At 38.0% G+C, this 15,363-nt stretch overlaps 1 protein-coding gene across 1 annotated transcript in view; it reads left to right on the plus strand.

Annotated features, from left to right (window-relative positions):
- The window catches only part of WDR44 (WD repeat domain 44), an 82,771-nt gene extending 70,201 nt beyond the window's left edge, over positions 1-12,570 (plus strand). The window contains exons 14-20 of the mRNA XM_002916079.4: positions 1,360-1,482; positions 5,233-5,424; positions 5,545-5,646; positions 5,867-5,982; positions 6,845-6,972; positions 7,595-7,729; positions 11,478-12,570. Coding sequence (XP_002916125.1) covers positions 1,360-1,482; positions 5,233-5,424; positions 5,545-5,646; positions 5,867-5,982; positions 6,845-6,972; positions 7,595-7,729; positions 11,478-11,572 — 891 coding nt within the window. The 3' untranslated portion in view covers positions 11,573-12,570. The remainder of the gene's footprint in view (positions 1-1,359; positions 1,483-5,232; positions 5,425-5,544; positions 5,647-5,866; positions 5,983-6,844; positions 6,973-7,594; positions 7,730-11,477) is intronic.
- The last annotated feature ends 2,793 nt before the right edge of the window (positions 12,571-15,363 follow it).

Genomic DNA, 15,363 nt, shown 5'->3' on the forward strand with positions numbered 1-15,363 from the left:
AGTCTCTGTTTCTCTTACTGACATATTTTGCTTAGCGTAATGCCCTTTAGTTCCATCCACATCGTTGCAAATGGTAAGATTTCATTCTTTTTTAAGGCTGAGTAATAGTCTATCAAAGTTCTATTTTTTAGTTGTATATTACACCATCTGTTTAAAAACAAGTTGGGGCCCCTGGGTGGCTCAGTTAAACATTAGACTCTTGATTTCAGCTCAGGTAATGAACTCAGGGTCCCGGGATTGAGCCCTGTGTCAGCTGGGAGTCTGCTTGAGGATTCTTTCCCTCTTCCTCTGCTCCTCCTCTCACGCACACGGGCAGCGCACACATGTTTTCTCTCTCTACTTAATTAAATAAAAACAGGTGTATCACATAAAACATAACACTTTTACAACTAGCCCCAAATAGCATATATTTATCAGTGCAGTAACATACCCAAATCAGTATTTGCACTTAGTATTTATCATCTCTGTACCTCAGTGTTCTCATTTGTAAAGGGGAATAATAATGTACCTGCCTCGTAGTATAGTGTTAAGAACAATTTTTAGCACATTGCAAGTACTCAATAAATGTCATCATTGCTTTGATTTGCTTAGCACCTGTAGGCATACCAGAGAATACTAGGGTCTCATTTGTGTTTTCTCATTCAGTATAACTCATAGCTCTCCTTGAATAGATTATGCTGAAAAGTTAAAGAACTTCTGCCAGCTGGAAACTTCTGACAGACAGATGTTTGGTTCCTGAGTGATGCGCCATCACAGTGCCTAAAGCAGTTACACTACCCTCTTCTAGCTTTTGAAAATTCTGTGATCTATTTTGAGATGTTTGACGATTTCTCTTCTCTCATTTTCTTGCCTTGGGTGTGACAGGTGCACGATAACTTTTCATTTCCATGCTGCATTATAGGATAATCTTTTTGAAGGCATTTTTAACTGACAATTAGGGAATTTGTGTGAGTTAAAATTCACCAGTGTTGCCAATGTCAGAATAACTGAAGTGACAATCAAATGAATGGATGCCTTATATTCATAGCCTAGTTTCAGTATATGGGGACTAGAAAAACTAAGGCACACCTTAGTCCCCTCTGGGTGCTTAGCAGATTTCTTTTGACATAGATCATAAGATCATCCTAATTTTAGAATAGGTAATATAAAAAAGTGTTAGAATCTAAGGAATGTGGTATGTAACTGGGAAAAAATGGGATCTTCCAAGTGAATTGGATAATCTTTTGTTCTTTCTGATGCTAGGTATGACAATAATAATAACAAAACTGTTGAGATGCGTAGAACTGGAAGTTTGCTTTTATTGTGCAAGTAGTGTGTTTTCATATGGTGATAAAATGATCAATGTCAATTTCTTGATAGAACTACTTCCTGCTTTCTTCTTCGATGGATAAAACGGTCAGGTTATGGCACATTTCCAGAAGAGAATGCCTTTGCTGTTTTCAACATATAGATTTTGTCACTGCCATAGCTTTCCATCCAAGAGTAAGTAGTTGTTTATATATTTTTTATTAGACCATAAGGAAGGTGAGGGAACCCGGTTTCTCTGGAGGGCTGTTGGACTACAGGAAAAAAATTGTTAACAGCCATGTAGTTAAGAGCAACTTAATTTAGCCTGCCTGCCTTCCTTCCTTCCTTCCTTCCTTCCTTTCTTTTTTCTTTTTCTTTCATTCTTCCTCCCTCCCTTCTTCCATCCTTCCTGCCTTCCTTCCTTCCCTCCTTCCTTCCAAGTAGGCTCCACGCCCAGCATGGAGCCCAGTGTGGGGCTTAAACTTATGACCCTGAGGTCAAGACCTGAACTGAGATCAAGAGTTGGACTCTTAACTCACTGAGCCACCCAGGCGCCCCTCTTTTTTTTTTTAAAGGTTTATTTATTTATTTTGAGAGAGAGATACACGAGCACGAGGTCAGGGGAGGGGAAGAGGGAGAGAGAATCTCCAGCAGACTCCCCGCTGAGCGCAGAGCCCGACAATATGTGGCTCAATCTCACAACCCAGAGATTGTGACCTGAGCCGAAACCAAGAGTCGGATGCTCAACCAACTGAGCCACCCAGGCGCCCCTTAAGCATCTGACTCTTGATCTCAGCTCAGGTCTTGATCTCCAGGTTGCGAGTTTAAGCCCCACATTGGACTACAAGCATGTAGCCTACTTAAAAAAAGAGAGAGAAAAGAAATATTCTGCTAATCTATATTAGAACTAGAAATGTTATAGTCTAACTATAAGAATAAAAAGCCATCCCAAATCTTTGATAAGATATGCAGGGTATAAATAAAATAATGTATCCTGTTAAAGATGAGAGAGATTGAAGATGGAGGAAGAAGAGACAGCAGGTGGATCAGTAAGATAGGGAAGCATATAGGCAAGAATAGTGGGAGGGGTGAGGTGGGAAGAGACAAAGAAGAAAAGGTTGAAAGAGGCAAAGACCAAAAATCATTAAAAGGTATACTGAATTCCTATTTAATGTCTGGAATACTGATTTTGGTTTTTTTGGTTGGGTGTTGTGGATGTTTTGTTTTGTTTTTGGTGAGCTCTGCGCCCAGTATGGGGCTTGAACTCACGACCCCGAGATCAAGAGTCACATGCTCTACCAACTGAACCAGCCAGGTGTCCCTGGAAGTATTGTTAATCATGAAATCCATCTTAATTAATTTTCAATGTAGAAAATCCCTCAATATCTTTCCTCTGAAAAGGAAGTATTTCATATGATTTCAACCAAAGGAGGAAAATTCATCTTGGAATTGCTGACCTATCTTACATTCTTGTAGGATAGAGCCACCAAATGAGTAGGGCTAAATTAATTTTTGATCTTTGCAACTATAAGCACAAGGAAAGTCCCATGCTGGTGCTGCTCTGCTAGCTAGGTTGAAATAAGTAGAGGATTTGAGCTGATCTGACTTACCCTCCCCCATGTTGCTGTATAAATCCTATTTCTCTTGATGTCCTCATCTCTGTAATGTTTTTTTGTTGTTGTTTGTTTGTTTTTTTTAAAGATTTTATTTATTTAACAGAGAGAGACAGCCAGCGAGAGAGGGAACACAAGCAGGGGGAGTGGGAGAGGAAGAAGCAGGCTCCTAGCAGAGAAGCCTGATGTGGGGCTTGATCCCAGAACGCTGGGATCACGCCCTGAGCCTAAGGCAGACGCTTAACAACTGCGCCACCCAGGCGCCCCTGTAATGTTTAACACCCATTGTCATGTTAATGCAACATTTTAGTTATATTCACATTTCTTCTTCTTTTAAGAAAGAATGACTTTTTTCCCCCCTCAATATAATTTCCCTCCCTAGGCAGGCTTATAATATAGACTCTTAGAAGACTGTGGTTAAGAACTTTGGCAAATTAAAAATGCTTAATCTATGTTGATACCTTATCAATTTTGATCGTCAAGCTTTTTGTGGCTTCTTTCTGAATAACACCCCCATCCTGTCAGCCAAGGATGCAGCAAAAGAATGGCTTTACTCCTGTCAGCAACTGTGAGCAAAATCCTTCCCTCACCTCTATTCTAACTATAATGTGTCAGGGTGGAAAGAGAAAGGTATTAGGTTGTGATCTATGTAGTACTTTATTATTAAGGTTCCTGTTTCATCAGTAGTTTTTCTATACTTATATCTGTTTTTATTTTGGAAACTGAAAAGCCCTAATTCTAAAATTCTGTAGATCTGAGGGATTTTTAAGAAGGGCTAGGATAGGATGGTGTGGTGTTAACATTTTCTTAGGAACCTTGACTCTATTAAATAATGTTATCTGGAAGGAAGGAAGCAGAATTACAAAATAAATAGCAAAATGAAGATAATACATGCACACACACATACACACATGTATGCATGTATGTAAATAAAATTCTAAATTGTAAGACCAACATGAAGTATTATTACTTGTTCTGCTCTTCTACTGGTAGTCATTAAGTGAAGCCTACTATACCATAGCCATAAAAATGTCCTTTCTGCGTAGGTTGTCCTTGACAGGCTTCAGAGGTGAGTAAGAATGAGTCTTAAGCAGAGAAGGGAATACTTCTTGTTTTGGCATCCCAGTTATTTTACTCTTAGTTCTTATGTTATCAAAAATTAGACCAGCTTAGGTGATCATTTTTGCAACATATACAAATACTGAATCCTTATGTTATATACCTGAAACTAATATAACATTGTCTGTCAATGATATCTCAATAAAAAAAAATTAGACCAGCTTTGTGGTAGGCCTGGTTTAGTGTATAGCAGGGTTTCTCATTCTTGGCACTGTTGACAGTTTGAGCTGGATAATTCTTTGTTGTGAAGGGAATAAAGTCTGTCCTGTGCATTGCAGAATGTTTAACAGGGTTCCTGTCCTCTACCCACTAGATGCCAGTAACATCCCACTCCCAGTTGTGACAGTCAAAAATGTCTCCAGACATTGCTAGGTGTCCCCTGTGGGGCCCACTTGCCCTCCTGTTGAGAACCCCTGCTTTGGGATTGAGAATTTGAATACTGAAGTGATTTCCTACTGACATGGTATCAAAATTCCCACAAAACAGCTGGACCTGTGGGCTAACTGGCATTAGTCTTTTATGCAAGTATTACGTGGATCCCAGAGGAAGATTCAGACAGATCTATCATTACAGGATAGTTTTTCCCGAAGCATGTTCCTTGAAGGTGCTAGCCCTGCTAGGTGTTCCTACCAACTCCCTCCCAACCACAATACCCACCCATCCCCCTAAAAAAGGTCCCTGGTTATATAAGTTAGAAAATGCTACCTACTTTATTCCTCTTTTGGAGATTGAGAATGCATGTTAACTAAGAATCCTCTTTAACTTTCTGTCACCCAGAATCTCTTAAACTTACTTGAACCATTCTCCTACACAACCATTCTCCAACACATTATCCGTTAACATCCATACCTTGGGAAAAGCAGTTTAAGGATATGATAAAGTAATTAGAAAGTCATTTTTCCAAAGTGAATACTGAAGCTTCTAATTGTTATTTTTAGTGAATAAAATAATGCTTGCTTGGGGGCGCCTGGCTGGCTCAATCGGTAGAGCATGTGACTCTTGATCTCCTTGGGGTTGTGAGTTCAGGCCCCACATTGGGTATAGAGATTACTTAAAAATAGAATCTTAAAAAAATAATGCTTGAAGAATAATATTTTATAAGTGGGATCTACATATGTTAAACATTATTTCTGATAGGTTTTATGTTTTGATTTGCTAATGAATTTTTCTTGATCTGGTAAAATAAGAGTTTTCTCTTTTGCAACATTTTTAGGATGACAGGTATTTTCTTAGTGGGTCATTGGATGGAAAGCTCCGCCTTTGGAACATACCTGACAAAAAAGTCGCTTTGTGGAATGAAGTAGATGGCCAAACAAAATTGATCACAGCTGCAAATTTCTGTCAGAATGGCAAATTTGCAGTGATTGGGACATATGATGGCAGGTGTATTTTCTATGATACAGAGGTAAATGATTATCTTGTGTAAATTCCATAATGGAATTTACTCTGCCTTCTGCAAGTTGGATCAGCTGATCTTTGAGGTTCCTTCTAATTCTCGTATTTTGAATTTGTGATTTATTTTTAGCATTTGAAATACCACACACAAATACATGTCCGATCTACCAGAGGACGCAACAAAGTTGGAAGAAAAATTACTGGCATTGAACCTTTACCCGGAGAAAATAAGGTACAAAGTATTCAAAACCATCTCTCTTCACACTATATGTAGACTCATGAAAATTCTTACTGTCTTGGCTTAAGAATATATTTTCTGTCATGTGGAATACAGCCTTTTCTAGTTTTGAGGTATATTCTCTCTGTATATGTGTATGTAATACCCTTTTTGGTTATGCCTTAACTTAGATTGAAAGATGGTATTTTTAACTTTTCCTTTGATTTGTTTTTAGATACTGGTAACCTCAAATGACTCCAGAATCAGACTATATGATCTTAGAGATTTGTCACTGTCCATGAAGTATAAGGGTTATGTCAACAGTAGCAGCCAGATCAAAGCAAGTTTCAGGTAAATTGGCAATGAGAAATTCCCAAAAGAGATCAGAATATTTCTCCTCTATTCCCATATTTTCTTTGATCTATGCCTTATGTTTAGAGGGTGTTTTTAGTTTCTTTGCGCTTTTATAACTGATCGCTTATGTTATCACCATGCAGTACTTACCTTGTCCATCTGTTTAGTAGACAGAGTTGGAATTGTCCCTGTTCTGCAGACAAAGAAACCAAGACTCAGAAAATGAAGTAATTTGTCTAAAGTCACTGGTAGTTGCAGAGCTGGGATTAGAAGACTCACTCCCGGCTCCAGAATTTGTGCTTTTGTACTTTTATGTCAGCTTTCTAGGAGGAAGCTTACCTGCCACCCACCCATGGTCTTTATCCTTTCAGATACTGAAGCTAATAAAGCATTTTAATACCCTAAAGTACAGTATCCTGTATATACACCTTTACATAACATTATTATTTGAATTATTAATTTGGGGTGTGGAGGCTCCCCTGAAATAACTGCCTCTTCTTCCTTATAGCCCTCTTTCATTCAGCCCTTTTCTTAACGGTTCTCCTTTCTTCTTGAATTACCCAGTAATTACCGAGAAATTTAATTGGTAAAGTGTTCTGCTTCTGTCTTTCATCTCTTAAGTAGGCGTTTCTCCCAGTGTGGGTTAGCTACAGCATCTAGAGCTCTAATGAAAATCCTTGTGCCTCTGGGCTCCATGTCTGACCTGCATGTTCAGAACCTCGAGTGAGACTAGGAGTCTGTATGTCAACAAGCTCTCTTGGGTGTTTGCTTAGGTATTTTAAAGTAGAAAGCATGGATAGAGGGAAACCTGAAAAAAATCCCAAAACTTTTGTTTTCTTTTTTTCTTTCCCAAATTTAGCCATGATTTTAGTTACCTTGTTAGTGGCTCAGAAGATAAGTATGTTTATATTTGGAGTACTTACCATGACCTCAGCAAGTTTACTTCAGTCAGGAGGGACCGTAATGATTTTTGGGAAGGTATTAAAGGTAAGTAAATGCCCACTTCTGTGTGTCTTCTAAGTGAATACAGTTAATGTGGAGATGTATTACAAGTAAATTTGTATAGGCATTATTTCAGAGAGACAGTTTGGCAGTTATAACTGCTTTTGCTTTGTATTTGGCTTTGATTTTTCTATACCAAGGAAGAACTTGTACTTGTCTTAAGTTTGGGAAGTCATGGAATTTTAGAACTTGCACAGACATACCTTGTATTAATTAAGGTGCGTACATTGTTTTTGTAGACCTAGTTCTGTTGCACATTAATTGACTGCAGCACAGTATAGACATAATTTTTATATATGCACTGGGGAGCAGAAAAGTGCATTTGACTTGCTTTATTGCAATATTCACTTTTTTACGATGATCTGGAACAAAGCTTACAATATCTCTGAGGTATGCCTGTATGTGGTATTTTTTTTTAGCATATACTTTTGGATTTTAAGTAGTTCTTAATTACTTACATGTTAATTTTAAAGGATATTAGCTTATAACACACACTATTGTAAAAAAAAAAAAACCATACACTGTTGTATTCTTTTCATGTGATACTTTGTCTTAATGTTTAGAATCAAATTTATTAGTTATCCTGAAGTAAATTTTTTTTCCCCAGCACATAATGCAGTTGTTACATCAGCCATCTTTGCTCCAAACCCAAGTTTGATGTTGTCTTTGGATGTGCAATCTGAAAAATCAGAAGGGAATGAAAAAGGTGAAGATGCTGAAGTTTTGGATCCCATGCCCTCTGGTAAGTACTCGTATTTTATTTGACCTACATTTTTTCTAGTCAGCACTTAGAGCTTCATTGACCTGCATTGCATATGAGGTTTCCATGTACATGAAGAATATTTCTTGTTCACAACTTAATTGTTGTGAGTATCCCTTTCTAAACATTTCAGTAACCTATTTCTGACAAGTTTTACTTCATTTAAATTTATCTTCGAATTAAAAATGAAAATTTTGAAAGTTCATTTTTTTTCAAAGATTTTATTTGTTTATTTGAGAGAGAGCACATGCTGCGGGGGGCGGGGGGAGCAGGGAGAGGCAGAGGGAGACGCAGACTCCCTGCTGAGCAGGGAGCCTGATGCGTGCTCCATCCCAGGACCCTGGGATTATGACCCAGGCCGAAGGCAGACGCTTCACTGACTGAGTCACCCAGGTGCCCCCATTATTATTATTATTTTTAAAAGATTTTATTTATTTGAGAGAGAGAAAGTAAGAGAGAGAGAGATCATGAACAGGGGGAAGGGTGGAGGGAGAAGCAGACTCCCTGCTGAGCAGGGAGCCCAACTCGGGAGTCCATCCCATCATGACCTAAGCTGAAGGCAGATGCTTAACCGACTGAGCCACCCAGGCTCCCCAAAAGTTCATTATTTTTTTAATGGGCAGTTGTTCCCCTTGGAGAAATGCAAACAAGAAATACAAATACAAAATTTCTTTATTATCTGTCTCTTCTAGTAGACTGTCATTCTGAGGACAGAGACTTACTGTGTCCTATATATTGTTGTAATGCCAGTGCTTGCCTGCATATAGTTGGTCCTAATAAGTATGTGTTGAACAAATGAATTAAACCAAATGAAAGTAGTGTCCTTTTCTACTTGCCACAAACTTGTAGCTTTGTAACTTCTCAGGTAACTATTTACAAGCCTGTGATTTCCTGTGATTTGCAGCATATGCTTAGAGAAATGAGGATTAATTCCAGTTATGGAAAATGTTCAGATTAGGAAGTAAAAAGAAACCACCAAAAATAGTATGGAGTGCCAGTTATATAAAAATGGTTCCTGTTAGGGGTGTCTGGGTGGCTCAGTCAGTTGAGCGTCTGACTCTTGATTTTGGCTCAGGTCATGATCTCAGGGTCATGAGATCAGCACAGAGTCTGCTGGAGATCCTCTCACCCAGCTCTCACATGTGTACGCTCTCTCTCCCCCCACCACCTCTCAAAAGAAAAAGAAGGTCCCTATTAGCCCTTAAAGAGTATGGTGAGACCATATAAATTTGGACTAGTTATTAATGAAAACAAATCTATTGTTAAAATGAATTGCAGGGGCGCCTGGCGGGCTCACTTAAGCCACTGCCTTCAGCTCAGGTCCTGATCCCAGGGTCTTGGGATCAAGCCCCACATCGGGCTCCCTGCTCAGTGAGGAGCCTGCTTCTCCCTCTCCCACTGTCTGCTGCTTCCCCTACTTGTGGTCTCTGTCAAATAAATAAATAAAATCTTTAAAAAAAATAAAATAAAATGAATTGCGGGATAGTTTATTGAATGTTCTTTTTCACTCTAGAGATGGCAGCTAGACTTTTTAGACAGTTTTAAAACCACAACAAAAGATACAGTGTACAAACGGGGCTTTTAAAAGTATTTGAATACTTCAAAGTTCACGAGTATTTTTATTTCATTTAATCTCAAGTAATTTCCCTTGCAGTATTATTTACACTGTGCATTACACTAAATACACTATTTCTTCTGTCTGTGATAGCAAAGATGAACTTCAGTCTAGCACTTCCTTCAGTTACAAGATTTAAAAATAAACCAAGTCAGCATTATTAAACCTCTACTAAATGCCTGTTTGGAAATATTTCTTTTTCTTTTTTCTTTTTTTCTCAGAATCAGACCCAGTGTTCTCTTTTAAAGACTTAAGTCATTTGGTTTTTTTTTTTTCTCCCAGTGATACCTTTTTATACTCTGTACATCTCCCCTAACCATTTCACTGAAAATTCTAGCCCTTTTTTTTTTAAGTATTTATTCTTTTTAGAGAGAGTGCGAACTGGGGGGAGGGGCATAGGGGGAGAGAGAATCCCAAGGAGACTCCACACCGAGCGCAGAGCCCCAGCACAGGCCTCAGTCTCACAACCCTGAGATCATGACCTGAGCCGAAATCGAGAGTTGGACGCTTAACCAATTAAGCCACCCAGGTGCCTCTGAAAATTCTAATTTTTAAAACAACTTGAGGAAAGATGAAAAAGTACTTTTTAAAAAATTTTTTCAAAACTGCACCACATTAGGGGCGCCTGGGTGGCGCAGTCGTTAAGCATCTGCCTTTGGCTCAGGACGTGATCCCAGTGCTCTGGGATCGAGTCCCACGTCGGGCTCCTCCGCTGGGAGCCTGCTTCTTCTTCTCCCACTCCCCCTGCTTGTGTTCCCTCTCTCACTGGCTGTCTCTCTCTGTCAAATAAATAAAATCTTTAAAAAAAAAACTGCACCATATTAACAAGGCTCAATTGACTCACTGGGTCCTTTTTAAAAAGGCACAACTTTTAATAGATTATACTCAGATTTGTGTTTGCTGTTTTGTACCTATCGAGGTAAAATGTAAAAAGAAAACTCTGAAAACCGTGGTATGAGATCATAAAATCTGATTGCCCTCTCTATTTCTGACGTAGTTGGCAATTTATGCTTCAGTTTTCCTCATGTATGAAATAGTGATAATCCCTAGTTTCTAAGGTTGTGATAAGAATTAAAGAGAATATATGAAGTGTCTGCTGCGTAGGGGACGCCTTCATTATTGTCGTGTCTTATAAAGCGTTTATCTGTACAGGATGAATTATGTTCTTCTCTGGCCTTTCTCATTATCTCGTCTCAGGTCCTTTGCTGCCTACTGCTACACAGCACAAGGTTGAGATAGGCCAGAGGGTGGAAGGGATGTTCACAGGCTTAGGATATGTTTTCAGCAAATTTAAATGAAGCCATTTTGTCCTAACTCATTCTGTACCCAAGTTTCCATTTTAAGTTTGGATTATTTTCTTCCTTACTAATCAGTCGTTCATAAACCTACCATTTTTGCCTATGCATAATAGAGTTATGAATTTTGTTTGTTAAACACCTTTTTAAATATAAGAGGTAGGCATTTCGCCATTCAGCATAGCTACATAGTTCTTCAGTACAAACCATAGAGGCAAAGAGTTGCTGTCAGCATTCACATAGCCATCATGTGTACTTCATTTCATGGCAATTTCAGTGTGTCTGCTGGACAGTGAACCTTACTGTCAACCTCATTAGAGACCCCTGATAGCAACACACTTGGCCCAGCTGATCCCATTCTGCCAGCATGCTAGTCCTGGGGCTCAATAACATGCTAGCCTCTTGCCATGAAGTGAAGCATTGGACAATTTAGAGGCCTAGGCTGCTTGGGCGTAAATCCAGGCATCCAGGCCCCAAGGGACTGTAATCTCCTCAAGCCAGGGAAAGACTGGGTAAGACCCAGTAAGTGCAATTGAGCCTCAGAGAGGAGGAGAGTACAGGGGAATGAAAGGATTACAGGAGCAAGCTGGAAAAAGAGACTGAGGGGCACCTGGCTGGCTCAATTAGAGGAACATGCAACTCTTGATCTTGGAGTTGTGAGTTTGAGCCCACTTTTGGTGTAAAGATTACTTAAAAAACCAAAAATCTTGGGGGGAAAAATAGACTGAAAATGTGGGGAAAAGGTGTGGGGTCATGGACATGTGACACTTATAACAGCAGGCTTTATATTAAACTAAAAACTTTCTTTTATGCTTTTAAGGTATTATGAAGACAGATAATACAGAAGTTCTTCTTTCTGCTGACTTCACTGGAGCAATCAAAGTGTTTATTAACAAAAGGAAAAATGTATCTTAATTTGAAATGACATTTAAAATAAATATATCAGTAAGTTTCTATATGTATCAGAACTGAAAAAAGTATATTATAGTGTTTCAGGCTAACATCCTTTTTTTTGGTGTTTAATTTTTATTGGAAGTTGTTCAAATATAATATATTTTTTGAGCGGCAGTGTTAATGATCTATAAGCTCTGGACTGATAGACTAGACAGAAATGTGGCTAGAATAACATTGCCAAACATTAGGCTTTATGTTTTGTTATATTTGTGTTTTTGTTATATAATTGTGAACATGCACAGGTTTCTGCATGAAAATATATTAATATATTAATCCCATGTGTGTGCCTTTTGGTTACATGCACTAAATCTAACAGAGTTAAATTATTTCAGTGGCCCTTTTGGCCTCTTACAGGGAGGGGGGAGTCTTATTTCTAGCTTAAACAAGTTCTTTTGCACAAAACTTCATTTTTCAGAAAAGTGGTAGTGACTGAGTTACTGTTTTGAAAATGTTATACAAGTTTTCAGTAGGTCAACAACCATGTGTAAATGGTTTTTATAAATTTCTCAATTTGGGGACAAGATTTTTTTTTTGTGGTCTAAATTGTAGACTTAAGATTCTTTTCTGTGTATGTATATATTTAATTTTTCTTTCTTCTTTTTCTTTTTCTTCTTTTTTTTTTGCCACACTGGAGCACAATGTTTCTATGTAAAGAATTCTTTTCATTCTTTATCCATGAGCATCAGGCTTTGCTCACTTAAAAAAATTAAGCCACATTAAGGAGTGAGTCTTCTTTTTTACAATAATGTAAAAATGAACTGTTTACATTTTTTTAAAGCATTGTAGTTTTAAAAATTAAGCTGTTTTGTTTTGTGTTGTTGAATTTGAAAGCCTTTGTAAATATTGATATAATGTACCAATGAAATAACATCTGGGGCAATGGAACCCTGATCATGTTGTTGATGGTTAGCATATGTTTCTGAAAATTAAATATGTATTATTAAAAGTTGGTCGCCAAACTCTTGTTACATATGTGGCTTTATTTTCAAAATGACTTTGGTAAACTGAGGAATGTAAGAAAAACAAAGTCTTATTTTATACCTTGATTTTTAGCAGGCAGAAGACCTGAGGGCTTTAGAGGGGAGGGGGATGGAGGATTGGGATAGGCTGGTGATGGGTATTAAGGAGAGCACGTATTGCATGGTACGCTGGGTGTTATACGCAACTAATCAATCATGGAACATTACATCAAAAACTAGGGATGTACTGTATGGTGACTAACATAATAAAAAATTATTATAAAAAATAGTAAAAATTGGTTATGAAAGATTAAAAATAAAAAGAAGATGACCAGATTTTGGACCCCTAAGTTATAATGCATTAGCCACATACCTTTATGAAAAAATTTTTTTTCTAATTCTTAAATGAACACTGCTAAGAGTTCATGTGTATGCTTATGTGTTCTTTACTGCATTTGTTTTCAATATCTGAGTGAGAAGCTGGGAAGCCATGATCATATCCTTATTAATCAGCATGGTCTTGGAGTGTTCTGGATGTTCTAGTTCATTACATATTGTTTACCTTGGTTTCACCCCTCTGCTGCTTTCCTCCCCTTGCCAGTGCTGTGCTCTCTTCCCTCTCTGCCCGCCCTTCTGTACTCTACCTGACACATGGAGTTGTTATCCATTGGCTCTGTAACCAGTCCGTTTCTTTAGTCTCAAGATCTGGCTGCCGAGTGGATTGATCTAGTGTTTCGGAGAATTTGATGTCTTCAGCTCTTTGAGGCAGCTTGGTTTTCACTGACTTCTGCCTGAAGACTTTAGTCTGCTGTGGTGCTAATCATCTCAATTGTAGATAATTGGGGCATTGCCATATGAATATTTCCTAATAGGTTTTATGCGGTTTCTGGAACAAAAAGGCAAAAAATAGTTGGGATGCAAGTTTGAGAGAATAATACTAACATTTCTAAGTTTAGTTTTTAAAATGTTTGCTAGCACCATATAAATACACTGCAGATTTACAAGTCAGAAAGTGAATTTGAAAACATAGAATCAAGATGTATACTAAGAAAAACTGATTCATATTTCTCCCTAAAATGTGTATTAGAAACTCACTATAATAAGTGGTGTGGAGGAAAGACCACAGATTATAGAATCAGATAAACTTAGATTTGGCTCCCTCTGTTAGTACATTCCTTGGATAAGTTATTTTTCCTATATTAATTTCCATTTCCTTGTTTATGAGAACACCTAACTGAAATTACAAAGATTTACTGAGAAATCGTGTATGTATAAAGTTTGGTGCCTAGCAAGTAGGTGTTCTCAACAAGTGTACATTTCTCACTGCCTTTCCCAAATCCCTGGGTGCCCTCTTCCCCTGTAAAAAAGTATATGGAAGTGCTTTCTAGAAATTTGAGATTTCATGGGTGAATAGCCTTTTAGGGATTGACATAAGGCACCAACATTTTTTTTTTTGCCAACTTGACACTTTTTAAAACCATCTACCATCAGCTCTTCAGAAAAGAGAACATTTTAATAGTTTAAAAAAAGTTAAGTACAATCTTACAATCTTAGAGCAGTGAACAATCTATTAAAGTGAATAAACCTAGCTGTGGGGGGAAAAAAGTAACCATATTCTCTTATTTTCCCAATTTCTCCTTCTGTGAAAATTTCATCATGAACCTGGTATGGCACTAGATGAACAAGTTTAAAACATTGTATTAACAGCTCTTTGAAAAGTCATTTTGAACTTTTTTTCTCTCTTTCTCTCTCATTTGCCTTAATTGGAATTAAAATATTAATGATTCAACATAATTTAGCATGCCACTTTCTCTGATCTTCGAATGGTATAGGTGGGCAGTGACTTTTTATTCTTTGAAATATATGTTTAACAATGTATTATCCCTCAAATCCTGATTTCAGCTGTGTAATTTTGAGAATCAGAGGCCAGATATCCCCACTCATGAAAAGAATCATCAGAATATTTTTTTAAGCATTGCAGTTATTTTTAATTAAAGAAAAACAGCCTTTTCCAAGGGTTAGAATATTTTTAAATAACCTCAATTACTATGGGGATTCAAGGTAAAGACATTTGGGATTTAATGTTTCCCCATAACTTTTTAAAAGAAAAACATTCCCAATTTTACTGGTTTCTAGCTCTCTGACTTACTTATTCATTAAGTAGAAGTTTATTGAACACCTACTATATACAGAGCGCTGCTGGGACTAGAGAAGAATAAGGCAACATTCCTGTGCCAGAAGAGCTCACAATCTGGCGGAGAAGATGCCCACAGAAACAAGTAAGAGCCTTGGAACTGTCTTGTGGCTGTGGCCCTAGAAATGCCCCTTCTCACCCTAACCCCTGTCTGTTCTACCTTCCTAGTAACTCGTGGCAGCCACTTGATCGCAGGCCAATCTTTGTTCATCTAATATTACCAGCAGCAAGGATAATATGGGTAACAGAGTTTATAAGTAAGCGGGAGGTAAGGCAGAGAAAATGGAGTACCCTCCATGGCAATATTTTCCCTGGTCTCTGGTCCTCTCCTCCCAGCCTGACATCTTTGTCTTATTTCCCCCCAAAATCTTAACTGTCTTCTGCTTTGAGCTAACTCCAGGTTAATAGACCCCTCCCCACAACTGCTCTCCTATTCCTTTCAGTTCTGAAGCTTTGCCTGTTTTGTTTTGTTCTCTAGATTTGAGTCTACGCTCCTGGGGAACCCAGGCTCCCCTTGTTAACCACAGCCATTTTTCTAGTATAGATTCATGCACATGAAATACATGTTGATGACAGCAGGGTCGAAGGAGGTGGGAATG

This window comes from Ailuropoda melanoleuca, chromosome X (assembly GCF_002007445.2).
Source record: "Ailuropoda melanoleuca isolate Jingjing chromosome X, ASM200744v2, whole genome shotgun sequence".
Classification (NCBI taxonomy): Eukaryota; Metazoa; Chordata; class Mammalia; order Carnivora; family Ursidae; genus Ailuropoda; species Ailuropoda melanoleuca.